The 14,028-nt window shown below is 39.0% G+C and overlaps 1 protein-coding gene across 1 annotated transcript; it reads left to right on the forward strand.

The window, feature by feature from the left end:
• The first annotated feature begins 242 nt into the window (after positions 1-242).
• LOC119660404 (glycine N-methyltransferase-like) lies at positions 243-7,824 on the forward strand. Its single transcript, XM_038068938.1, has 4 exons — positions 243-528; positions 601-728; positions 6,678-6,946; positions 7,082-7,824. The coding sequence occupies exons 1-4, from the start codon at positions 293-295 to the stop codon at positions 7,352-7,354; spliced, it is 906 nt and encodes a 301-aa protein (XP_037924866.1). The 5' UTR covers positions 243-292; the 3' UTR covers positions 7,355-7,824.
• Positions 7,825-14,028: the final 6,204 nt, after the last annotated feature.

Genomic DNA, 14,028 nt, shown 5'->3' on the forward strand with positions numbered 1-14,028 from the left:
GGATCGTCTTATGATTTTCGCAATGAAAGCGTAAGTATATAGCTGTGTTTACATCATCTGAAATCAAAGTGATAATACCCTTGTATACATTGTCAAGAGAATCAATCACGCGACCGAGTCCATAGATCACCACTACGTATGACTTGGCAACTATTAATTCGATTAATTTTCACTGTGAAGTCACTTCCCGATCCTAATCAAAATGACTTGAATTTTTTTGGAGGTAATATAAATACATAAATCTGTCGAATTTGAAATACCGCAGTTAGTCCGTTGCATTCCATCTTACAAGATGCCAGAAGTCGCTCCCGTTGTACAGCAAAAGGCTGAAATTCAGACTCCCCTTAAAAATGGAGTTGCACCGGTGAAAGTAAATCGCGATGAATATGCCGATGGAAAGGCGGCCAGGATTTGGGATGTTTTTGTTGGAGATCGCGAGACTCGGGCTAAGAATATTAAGAGCTTTTTGATAAGGATTTTGAGGGAGCATGGTTGCAAGAGGATTTTGGATGCAGCATGTGGCACGGGGTAAGTGCTTTGCGGATGGACTTGTGATGGGGTCTGACACCAGATTTTTTCGTTGAATTGAATTGAAAACAGGGTGGATTCCATTGTCTTGTTGGAGGAAGGATTCGAAGTTGTGTCAGTTGATGCTTCTCATCAGATGTTGAAGTCAGCATATCGGGAACGGTGGAACAGACGTAAAGAAGCAGCTTTTGATAATTGGGGTGAGTGAGAATCTTGTTAAGGATTATTCGTTTATTGTCATTAAGTTAGGTATAACCCTTACAAAGCCCTTGCAAATATTTTAGTCAATTTTTACGTGGATGTATACCGCCAGTTACTGTATAATACGTGAATGGTTGATTTCGTTTAAATGTTCCGATTCCGAATGTTCGAGGATGTTTTTGTTTTTTATCATTTTCTCTGATAAGCGATTCACAATGTGCCATTTGGACCACAAGATACTATACTATAAAACAGTTCAAATTGACGTGTGGAGTTTAAAACAGAAGTGTAGATGTCTGTTAGGATTCGTGAAAATATATAATAATCTTGTTTCATTTACATAGCGATATACATTTGAAGAATAGTTTACGTGAGGTCTATGAGGCTTAATTTCTTACAGTGTAAGAAGTAGCTTTTGAAGAATTATATGGCTGGGAATAGCATCATAGTCCATAGTTGTTACTCATCTCAAATAATTAAGGAAGTATAATAGGTTATTAAAAATTCTGAAATTAAAGTCCGACTTGCCGGTACATGTATGGTGTTTTCAGTCCAACAGACGGAAGGAACGACTGTGCACTCTTCAGACGTAATTGGTAGGATAGACGGATCGTGTAGGCTTCAGGTTCCACTTTAACTGGGATGGAGATTGTCTGACCAGCGAATATACTTCATTTCATTAGAAGGTGTTAGTCCTTTTTAAATGCAGATTCAATGTTCACACTTTTGATTGCGAGACCAGCCTCGACTCTTCTTTCAGTGAATTAGTTAGCTTAGTTGTTGCTGTTTCTTGTTATGGATGTGGGTCAATATTGAAGATAAGAGCATATCCAATTTGGAATTTTCCCAGAAAATATCTAGCTTTCCAATCCCAATAAATAGCAGATTTTCCTGAAACTGAAAATACTGATATTTCGGGAACCACTTGTAGGCACTGATGCAGGGAACAAGTGGTTCCCGAAATATCAGTATTGTCAAAAAATAAAAATATCAACACTAGCGAATAAAAAAAAACAAATTTTTTATTATATCGAATGATTAATCGCAGGAAACACCGCATAATTACACTCAGATATAAAATTGTGTTTATCCTTTATTGATAATTTCAAAGTAGATCCGACATTATATTTGAAAGTATGAGCTCCTAGCATGATGTGTTATGGTTACTTTCGAAGAACTTTAACTAAAATAGTCTATTTCTTTGCAAACCACCATTTTTAGATACACCGGAACATAGACTAGGTTTTTACAGTCAATACTCGATAGATATAATAATTAGAATTTATTAATTTTAATGAATCAGTAAGAGCAAACGACTATTTATACGTTAGAGGCAGAAGAGAATGATCTCGCTTCATGTGTTTCTTTCTGCCCCTAAATCATGGCACACTTTCCTCGCTAGTCCTCCACTCCCGTGGCGAGCTCTACAAAGTGGATAGTTCCGCGCCATCTATTTGTTCGCATTCGCAACATTCGAAATAAATTTCGAATGCTGCGAATCCCGCCGCGCCACATCACTCCGCCCCCAGATGAAACCTAGGGGTTTCGGCGACTGATCCCGGAACTTCGTTCACCGTCAATCCACAAAGCGGACACGACGCTGCTTCGGGGCGGACACGGGTTTCAGCCTGGACAGAGAGACCGCCTTTTTGTGTCCACCGATCTCGAGCTGGAAGAAATGTTCTCCACGCTCGAGAACGCGGTACGGGCCCTCATATGGAGGCTGCAGCGGCTTCCGGACGGCATCCGTCCTGACCAGAACGTGCGTGCACGTGTCCAGTTCCTTGGGCGAACAGGCAGGTTTGGACGAGTGTCGGGTGGGTGGTGTGGCTTTTATGCGTCGGAGATTGTCCCTCAGCAGACGGACCAACCCCGACTCTGTGAGACCTTTAGAACTTTTAGGGACCCAATCGTAGTCCTTATAATCGAAAGAGTAGTACAGTACAGCAAGTAAGCCGTTTTCGTCCGCTTTTAATTTTGAACTTCGGGTGGGTGGGAACAAGTTGCTCCCCATTTGGTCCGGTCCGACATCAACTGGATGCGAACTCTTCAATCCTTAAACAAAAAAAGTATAGTTTTGATTTATATGATACCAATTCTTGATAGACAGGAGGAGCAGGAGTTTGATGAGATTAGAGATTATTTTCGAGTACAATGCATCACTGTAGTAGTATATCAATTGGTCCCTAGAGCTGCGTCAGTATTAGCAGCTTGCTTTATTTTTCTGATTTACTTATGTTTCATTTTCGAACGACCCCAGCTATAAATTTGCTTCAAAACCTCTACACTTTCTACAAGTATATGCATCTCAGTTCTAAAGTACCTTGGTACCTTCCGTTGATATTGCATAGGGTAAAATTAAAATTTCTCTTTGCATCCCTGTTAACCCCTGATTTAAATAAAGGCTAGGAAATCTTGAATCTTTACTGGTACCCGCCTATTGTATATTCGTTCCACAGTTCCTAGTAGGAAGGTTATTCAAACCTGGGCAACTAGGTTTAATATTGGTTATATGGACGATTTTGGGAGAACCTATATCTAAAGCAATAAAAAGTATTGGAGGCACGGTGGTTGTTAAAATAAAGTACTTAATATTTTTATAACGAGTACCTCTCACTTTTTCAGAAATTCATTACAAATCTCTAAGAAAATACCTTTTTTAATAAATTGCGCCCAATGTGGGACTGAGGAAAAATATACGCTCATCTCAGTTTTGGTTGTTGAGCAAATTGGAAGTAAAATGGGTTTTCGTTTTCTGTTTTCTCAGTTTCGTTTTACGAGGACCATTGCATGCTTTGAGTGGCTAATGTTCAGATAATCGTGAATTCATTAATTACCACTAATTTAATGTCAATACCAACCTTATTCTTGCCTGAATATTTATAGATGCAATTCCTTTCATCGTCATTACCTATCTATCTTATAACAGTATTCAGTATTATCTAGCTTATTGGAGCTTTTCTGTTTGCTTTTTGAACATATTCTCCACTATTTTGAACAATAAGGAAGATGTGCCAAGGATATTAATCTAGGATGTACTTTTTTGGACCCATGTTGCGTTCTGTTAATTTATTGTATGCTTTATAGAAGTTCACTTAGATGCTATTTGTTAAGCTCGGGGGATTTCCGACTAGGTACCCCTTTTCAGGGTTTGTTATTCGCCAGTTGTCACTCCTCTACTGGGCATGAAAGGGCGTCCCATCCTTCTCATTACAAAGTTTGACAGTTTGGTCATCATTATAGATGGGTATCTATAGATAAAGGCCAGCGAATTTTTATTGGAGCTGTCAATGTTTCACGTTCCAGAATTTTGGTTATTTCGCATTTTTTAGCGGTGCCTATAGCCTCATGTTATTTTCTTTCTAGTGTAACTTCTACTCTTGAGGTCGTTTCATTGCCGGACTGATCACCGTCAATTTAGATTCAATTTTCAATATTAAGGTATTTCTAGGCTATATTCCTGCAGGTCTTTTCCTTGCATTCTTAGCACGTGGTGGAATACTATTACGAGTAGTGATTTAAATGTCAGACATACATTTTGGCTAGTTACTCTGTTTCCAACATGTTCGTTTTTTTCTTGAGAGTGCGATAGCCGAGCCCGGGTTCAAGTCCCGGTTAATTATGGTAGTTTGTATTCGTCTCTGTGCTTTTCCGCTGCTTTAAGCACTTGCACAGTGTGATTATGATGAAACTGAACACAGCTTTATCAAATATGAAAAAGAGAAAGCAATGAAAAAGCAGAGGGTGTGAGTTCTCAATACTCCACAAAATAGTGAACAGGAAGTAGATATTTTTGCTTTTCCCAGCTATTTCAATTATATCTATCAATCGTGTCTTCACTATTTGTTGGACACCAGCCGATCAAACCCGATTTCTGATCGTAATTTCCTTTATTAGAAACCTTTCGGGAAGTCATGCTAAGATTGTGCTGTATACAAAGCTATTGTTCAACGTCAATTTGCTTCTTTTCTGTAAGTTAGAGAAGGAACTTTTGGAACTTGGGTAGCTCAGTCACTTTCTTTAACACAAGGCATAAATTGTTTCACATAGCGATAATGGATACCGTGCTCGCTTTGGAAAATTTCTATCCTAAAATATTATAGTGTATACCAGGCGGATCAAACCAGTAATGTAGTCTTGGCAATTGAAGCCGGTATTTGTCGTCAACCAAACTTTCATGGAAGATCCAACGATCGATGCAGCGGTTGAAAATCAAATTTTAGTATTCTCGGTTGAGCCTTCTTTGCTGTCGTCTAAATCCAGCATTGGATTTAGTTGGTTTGGTTTGGTCTTCGGCGAAAACGTCTTGAGGAATCGCTCTCATTTAAATTTTGCTTATCTGGTCAACAAGGTAGCTAGGAGTTACGCGTGGTGGGGGAAGTCGTTTATTTATCTTAGAAATGATGTGTCATATAGAGAAAGGAGTAGCAAGGGTGATTCCAAATACTCCTGATTTATAAGATTCAGTTACTATTTATGGTACTAACAAGTTGGTAAACATTTCGAAAAAAGGGAGTAGGCTCAAGCTAGACATACAGTCTTAAAATCCTAAATGGAGGTCGCATGAAAGTTCTCCTTTGAACGTTATTGGGGGTTTCGTGATGCAACATTTTTATGGCTAGATCTATGCAGAAGGGGCTTATTATTATTGTTTTTTCACCAATATATGGGAATATTTCATTTCATTTCATTTCATTTCATATGAAGTTATTAAATTGCCAATCTGAAATTCGCTAGTTCACAATTAGGTTGGCTTCATAGAAAAGATACATGTTGCAAAGATGAATCATCGAAACACTAGTATCTACAGTTTTTGCTTTTTATCGGGTGAATGATAATTATTTTGAATGATAAATGTCTTTGCGATAGAACCTTGGTGATTTTATAATGAAACAGCCATCAAGCTTCTTCTTCTTCTTCTTCAGTCTTTGTCCCATTCAAAGGGGCGGTCGGCTCATTTTAATCTGTTGCGCCACTCAGCGTATCTAGCCATTGTTTGACCGGTCTTTTGATTCTTTTCCATCAATATCGATGTTCAAACCAATCTTGGCAAGCGAGTTCTCATCAGAGTGAATTAGATGTCCATAGCAACGCCTCTCTAATAATATTTCCACGATCGTGGCTACCCTCATTTCGGATGCAATATATTTGTCTCCAAAAATCGGGGCCGAAGAGGGTTTACGGTTTCGTATAGGGTAGAAGCCACTCGTTAGACAGTGCTTCACTCCTACCTTGGGACCAGTGTGCTCTTCTTTTATACATTGGCATTTTGCAGCACAGGTGCAGCAGAATCTGATGAGTTACCTTTGCCCTGAATGAAACTATAAACAGTCTTCGTGCCTCATTTTTGCACATTGGTTGCAAGGCTCAAAATGAGGAGCCTATGAACCAAAAAAAGTCGGAGTAAGTTGCTCTCCATTTGGTTCGGTCCGATATCAAGTGAACGCGGACTTAGGGCCGCTCAATCCTCAAACAAAAAATCGTAGTCTCCATTACCGCTAGCCGTCGTTCATTGGCTTTTATAGTCGGCCAAAAGTCAGAATCTTAGAGGGCGGCAGCGGATGACACTACGTAACATTTTGGGCCCGAGACATTTGTTTATACGTCGCTAACAAAAAGCACCACTTGTGGATCGTCCCTTCATCCAATCTGCGCTGATGCGCGAGGTAATTTTGCAGAGCAAATCACCATTGGGAGATAGGATTGGACCGAGATATTTGCTTTTTTTAGATTCAGCCTAGGACCGTGTTACTACTTCACATCTTAATTTTCCGTCGCTTAATCCCTCGCGTTTTTGTCACCACTTCTTTCTGCTTTGCAATCGCATTCTGCTTTCGTTTCACAATTTATATCTACTTATATCCATAGCATCCATTGGACATACTTCATATCCTTCCAGGATCAACTCAAATGAAATTATTCAAAAATATTTTTTTGCCTATTTCCAGTGATCGAACAAGGAAACTGGCTAACGATTGATAAAGATATCAAGTCTCATATTGGAGATGGATTTGACGCAGTCATCTGCCTTGGCAGCTCATTTTCTCATCTCCATGATACACACGGAGACCAAAAGGAACACAAACAGGCTATTGGGAATTTCATGAAATGTCTCAAACCTGGTGGACTTCTTTTAATAGACCACAGAAATTATGATCAACTGATTAAAACTGGGGACACATCGGAGTCGGATTACAGTAACAATGTTTACTACAATGTAAGTTTCAATCAGCATCACATGTCAAAAACGTGATTTTCGAGAAAAACATTGACATCATATCAGCTTCCAAAACTATTAAATAATTTCCATGGTCTGATGGTAAATGTACTACAATCTAATCACTTTTTTCAGGCGACTCATAAAACTCCGATTCGAATCAACACAAAAATTCATTATGAAAATGATAAACCAAAAATGATAACACGTGACTATTTGATTGGTGAAGGAGATAACATTACAGAATTGAATTTCTCTTTCCATCCACATACGCTCACATCGTTTACGAATCTCCTTAAGGGTGTTTTTGGCACTAACGCCCCTTACACGGTTTATGGTGACTTCAAACCTGTAAATCTTCTTGATGTTCCAACATATTATATTCATCAAATTAAAAAGATTAATTGATGTTAATTGAAATTTGTAAATTCTATGAATTATTAGATGTAATTTTCTATTGAAATCACTCGAAATCACTTTTTTAAGAGATTCCTTTTATATAAGGATTTGGGGGTGCTGTGCGATATATTTTAATAAAAGATACATTTCGAATATAAAAAGTTTCTTTTCTTCGGTCAACCCGATAAAATTTTCGGTTTCTGCTTGAATAAACAATTTCAAGAGTTAAGTTTGAGATAAGTTGAATTCTTCAAAGGACATTTTTTGTTACTTTTCCTCTTTGCCATATGTCATTTGTCATATCAAAATCATAATTTTTATTCCTTAATAAATTACTTTTAGGAATTGTCTCGAGATATTAATTCTAGTCCCCGAATCTATCTGTAGATAGTTTGTGATTCTCTTTATCTGTCTTAAATTTAAATAGGAAAATAGCAATTTTGTTTTATTTTATGGGCAAACATATTTTTTTATTTTTCTCTGAGGTTTTATACATTTTATTATATATATATGCCAAACTCGAAATTGTGTTTTCCCATAAATACTTAAAAATTATCAGGACTTCATTGCCGAAACTTTTGGCATGTATGTTTTTTTAGGGATCACAGATACCAAGTGAAAACACCTTATGTGTCAAAATATCCTTCATATGGTATCATCTACTATCAATTTGAATTTCATCCATGTTACCAATAGTGATACAGCTGGGTCACCTTATTTACAACTATCTGGATACGAGAACTGTTGGCCGTTGCGGTTTATATAGTAAATTCATAATCCAATCAATACGCTGTCAAGAGAAATATATATTACTAACGCTTATTCATAGATAATTCTATGAACATTTGGCACATCTGGTTATCATTAGCAATTGTTTATTTTATAAATAAACAAACAATTTATAAACAAGTGCTGATAAAAATTCTTCTAGGGGAGTAGCTTTTTGATTACCCACACGAGTTTTCTTTGAACCATGAAAGGAATTGTCATGTATAATATTCGTATATTGATATCACAGTTGTAAGTTTGTTGCTATGAATTTCGTTTTCAATAGATTATGGGTAAAAAGCTCAAAAACGTGATAATAATTCGGAAGAAAAGACTATATGGATGTTCTATGTTCTATAAAGGAATATATTTCTAGTCACGAAAAAGCTATTATTTACATAGTAACATATTTTGACTAGTTTTTCTATGAACTTTAAATTAGAGATACTTTGCCCTCTTTTTTGTTTAAAATCGACCCACCGCTGGGAGTAGAGGCGTGGTTTTGCTCACGTTCTCTGATAATATTTTTTGACACGCGCTAATTATTGTATTTCCATGGAGGCACTTACAGGGACTTTTAAAGTTTGAGAAAATAATTTCCAGACATTATTGTTAGAATGGATCCGATGACATTATGCTTTTTGAAAGGCGTTTCTTTTCAAAAGTGGTTTAACTAATGATTGTTATCATGATTTTCTTATTATTTATTCTTTTATCTCTATATGTAAATGTCCTTGGCACAAATCCTGGCATGACTGTTGCGGAAACCATTCGCAACGTCCATTCTTTTGTTCTCAATATCTATGAGAATGGCATGATGACCCCGGTGAGTCTAATATACTTCCGTCTTCCAGATAATCTCACCGTTAAAGAGATACCGACGTACGTTACATTATTAATTAAGACTGATACTGTCTCTAGGATATGTTTTCTATTTTGGCTAGTGCCATGCTTAGCTTTAAAGAGCATATGAATACGATTCTGATGTGGTTGGCAAATTAATGCAATGCTGATATTCGATACTTCAATTGATTGATTAATTGATCCATACCAACCTTTCTGGCCCAAACGGTTTAGTTCATTTTTGTAAGCCGAAAATTTGCTGCAATATGTCCTTCATCAACACCTTGGTGTGGTGCAATCCTTGGCGGAGGCATCTCTTTAGGGATACGTGTTCCTTGGGCCTGTGCACGACCCACCCTATTGTCACTTTGCCAGTTCCAATTATGTTAAGCGGTGATTCTGCCTATGATAGCAAAGCCAGGGACAAACTCTATACAGCCATGATAGAATTCGATATCTCGACTAGGGTCACCCTGAGCGGGATCGTTCCCGAGACTACCAACAGCCGCTTAAAGCAAGGGGATGCTCTATCGGAGGCTTGACTCCAGGCCACTTAGGATAAACAGTTCTTTAAATGCAGCGGCGTTGTCTTCGCGGGGCTGATCTCATTTAATTCCTTACAATCAGCGGTTATACCTATCTATTGCGCCCCTTTCTAGTTGACCCAATTACTTTTCTACTTTACTACAAAAACTACTCCCTGTTCTTTAATTGTACTTATTTAAATCTAGTTCACCTTATCTGTCAAGTTCTTTAGCTGTGAACATATTGCATTTTATAAAAACAATTATTATTTTCGGCCGACTTTTTTCTGAACATTTTCCTTGGCTGATCTGGATTTAGAGTTCGTGCTATAGATTCTTCTATATATGGTTGTCCTTCACCCCTTGATGGGGTATAGCGCGTCAATCACAGTTACGTACCGTCGTTCGTGGTTATTTGAAATGCCGGTCTGTACCCCCCAGAACTCCCTGAGATGCTCGTACTCCTCCTCTATTGTTCGCCAAGTGCCCTTAGGGCGACCCACTCGTCGCCCATCTTAAAAGAGTGGATACCACTTCATCGCGTAGCCAGCAATACAATTGCCGCCCCTCTTTAAAGTGTGAGCTATCTACTGGCACTTTCGTCTTCCCATCACTGCGCGTACAAGTGGTAGGCCTATGCGCCAACTAAGTTCTTCGTTTGAGATAGTGTCTTCGATGATATGACGCTCATATGTATTGATGTATTAACTCACTTTCCATGTGCTAGTCTCATATAGCAACACAGAAAGAACACTAACACAGAACAGTTTCTACTTGAACTTGGTGTAGAGATAATAGCATTTCCAGATATTAGACAGGGTAGCGAAAAAAGATCTAGCGCTGTTAATGCGTCGGTAACATCCAGTTCAGTGTTATTGTCTGCAGAAATCACCCTTCCTAGATGTGCAAATTGATCGATGCCATCGATGCTTTGGACATTGATGCAGATATAGAAAGTGCGATAACCCGTCAGCCTGGTTTTGTTGGTGTTTATTTTCAGTCTAATTCTACTTGCTACCCTTTCCAAATCCAGAGCTATTTGGCCAAGGCCCATGACCTTTGCTACAGCATGAAGCACGCAGATACTCCTCCAAGTGTAACACTCAAAACGGGTCCTTTTCTTTGGGATCTTTATGATCATCTCCTTCCTCCATTCTCTGGGAAAGGTCTCGGATTTCCAAGATTTTCTTAGAAGTGCAAGCAGCAGCGTCGGAGAAGAGGCCTTTCTCCTCTTGATAGCTTTCTGGAATCTCAAGGGCTAGTTTGTGGAGATTTGGCTGCTATTCCCATAAAATCTGGAGGCAATGTTCTACTACTACCACAATTTTCAAAGAATGCAGTTTAGCCTGCAGTAACCTATGAGTATCCCCACTATGATCCTAAGGTTCTTTTTGTAAGGTCCAAACCATCCTGAGAGCGCTTTGGTTCAAATGTAATACCCTTGATTGTTCCACTCTTGGTAGACTAGCCCAGAATAACCCTAAACCGTACCTTTTTTCGCAATGTCATAATCATGAAAGCCTTCATGATTCTACATAAGCTTTATGATCAATTGAGAGACATTTGTGTTCCTTTCATGGTTAATTAATTGGCTGCTCCATTGCCTTCTAACCCAATGAGACAATGAATCCAAGGAACCTTACTCTTATTCTCGCAGACAAGAGTATATCTGGTTTGCTCAGATGTCAGCTACGATTGCAATGTTCCGCTTCTTGTAATTTCCTTTTTTTAAGAGATGGAAACCTTCAAAAGACTAGCGCGGGGTTTAGGATCCCTGAGAGTCTGGAATTTTTATCCACTAAAACCACCTCTCGTCAAGTTACGGCTGAGATTTTCCTATCCAGCAGCTTTCTTTGTATATTTAACTTTCATTTCTATTGGGAAAAGAGCCTATGGCCCATACCCCCACTTTGGTTGGCTTCGCTGAGGAACTGGCTTTTCCTCAATAGCTTATATCATAAGGCATCCTTTATGTTAACAAGTCGTTTGGTTTTACTCTTTTCAGTCGCCTCATTATATTAGACACATCAGTCAATTTTCCGACTGCGTTATTCTCACGTGATCGTAGTCGGTGGTCTTTGATGACTTCACCAACCAGCTGTACTTTCACACCCTTATGCAGATCCTTATTACGAAAGAACCAGGGAGTGTCTACTAGGTTTCTAAGTATTTTTTATGGCCATCAGGTTTGATTTCTTGGCACAGCCCTAGAGCTGGATGCCGTACGTCCTTAGAATTTGCTTATAAATTAGCAGCTTGTTGTCGATGGTCAGTTGGGAATTCATCCCCAATAGGCAGTACATCTGTATGTATCTGGCATTTAGCTCGTCCTTCTTTCTTGGGATGAGTCTTTTCCAGCTGAGCTTAGCATCGAGTGTCATACCTAAATATTTGGCCGTTTATAATGACTTTAGCTGGATTCTCTTTTTTGTTTGTGAAGTTAATGTACGTTGATTTGCTTTCGTTTAATTTAATTTTCCATTGCTTGGTCCATTCTATAATGTTCTGATGGCACTTTTAGCTATGGTAGGAATGGCAGTGTCGTCGGAAAATGTCGCTATTTGGTCTTCCTCAAAGAAAGTTATGTCATTGGTATACAGGAGAAACAGTGTTGGGGCCAAAATACTGTCTTGTGGTACACCACCTACAATTTTTATCAATTCAGAGTACGTTCCTTCGTATCTTACTCTGAATAGCAGCACGGATACATATGATTTTAGGATCTCGAGGAATTCTTCTGGGAGGTCTATATGTAATTTATACAACCGACTTTGGTGCTAAACCTAATCGAATACCTGGACAGCATTGAGAGAAATGGATGAGCACGCCTGCTTTCCTCTATCTGTATCTATTGGATTGTGGAAGGCGATGTGGTACTGACGTTTTATCTTTTAGGTAGTAACAATTTGGCGTGAAAAAGGCAACTTTGACCTACTATAGCTTTGTAAATGTGTAATTTCCACTATACTTTTGTGTCAATGGGTGAGAAAAGCGAGTGTGACAAACAGACAGACAGTCGGCGATTTCAGCCTTTCGTAAATAAAGTTCCTACAGCTGAATTTAAACCATTTCCAGGCAGTTCAGAATTTGCTCTCCCAAAGCGTGCTTGGAAATAAAATTGGCGTTGCCATCATATGCAGATATTAGAAAGATCTCTACAGTGGATTGATACGAGCTAACGTAGGCGAAATTCACATATTCAGTTGCTATGCTGCGCCAAGCCTCACGATAGATGAACTTGTATTGATGGTGGAAAGATTAGCTTACGAAATAACCTGCCACAATCCAATAATAATTGTTGGCGTTTTTGTTGACTAATAACCCCCATCGGTATACTTTTCAAAGAGTTCATTTTCGATAGGATGGTATTGATCACAGAAAGGCAGAGTGGTCTCTCGGATAGACAGGTCGCACTCCGAAAGGCAAGACCTACTGTCAATGCGAACAGTACGGTGGCGAATATTGCGGAAGATGCAATGGATACCAATAAACCTTGTGCGGTAGTTACTCTCGATGAATACCTTCAATGCTCGAAAATGGAACAAATAAATGCAGCTATAGCGAAATAAAGCGCTTCAAAATACCTGGTGTGCATAGTTATAGAATTCCTCCGAGAGAGGGTATTGTGTTACGATTCGCACAATGCCCCAAAGATAGATAGAACAACCTGCGGGTCTCACAAGGACCAGTTCTTCGTCCTAATAATAGTTTATGATGGAATGAAGTTACAACTACCCAAAGGAGTACAATCATTGGCTTCGCAGATAACATTGGAGTGACTATCGTGGCGCAAGATGTTGGGGAGCGCAATGTCCTTAAAAACAAGGTAATTTTTTAAATTAAATCTTGCCAAGAAGTCGCTGGTCTGTCAATCGCAGAGGCAGATTTGATCACCAAACGAAGGAAGCAAAAGTTCAGAAATGGTGAGCACATCATCATCATTATCAGTCACGGTTGACCAAAAATCGAAATGCAAACCGCATCTTGAGCATTTGGCGACAAAGGTTCTCGGAGTTACTACACTGTTGGCGATAATGTTACTGAATGTAGGTGGGATTGGGGAAAGCCGTCGGCCCCTTATTTCGAGAGTTGTTACCTCCATCTTGCTTTATGCAACTCCAGTTTGGACACGCTTGTTGAAGTAAGAAGCAAATAGGAAAAAAATCGCAACCCCATATCGATTAAGTGCATTGAGAACGTCGTGTGGTTACCATACAACATCAGACGAAGTAGCATGTGCGATAACAGGCATCGCCCCCATTGATATTTAAGGTTCCAACTCTACCTGGTTTTTCGACAGCATATATCGGATGGGTATACCTGAGAAACTTGCAGGAGGAGAACGACAAGGATGCTCCTCAATCTTACTCTGAAGTGTGATTCAGACGCTAGCTGGAATCACTATAAAGAAAAACAGAAGGTTCTAAAGAAGAACATAAGATCGGCTAAACGATGGTCATAGAGACGCTTTTGCGAAGAGACTAACTCTCTTGAGGCAACCTCAAAGCTGAAGTGGATTCTGGTCAAAGAACGTAGCCAGAAACTGGG

Source organism: Hermetia illucens, chromosome 6 (assembly GCF_905115235.1).
Source record: "Hermetia illucens chromosome 6, iHerIll2.2.curated.20191125, whole genome shotgun sequence".
Classification (NCBI taxonomy): domain Eukaryota; kingdom Metazoa; phylum Arthropoda; class Insecta; order Diptera; family Stratiomyidae; genus Hermetia; species Hermetia illucens.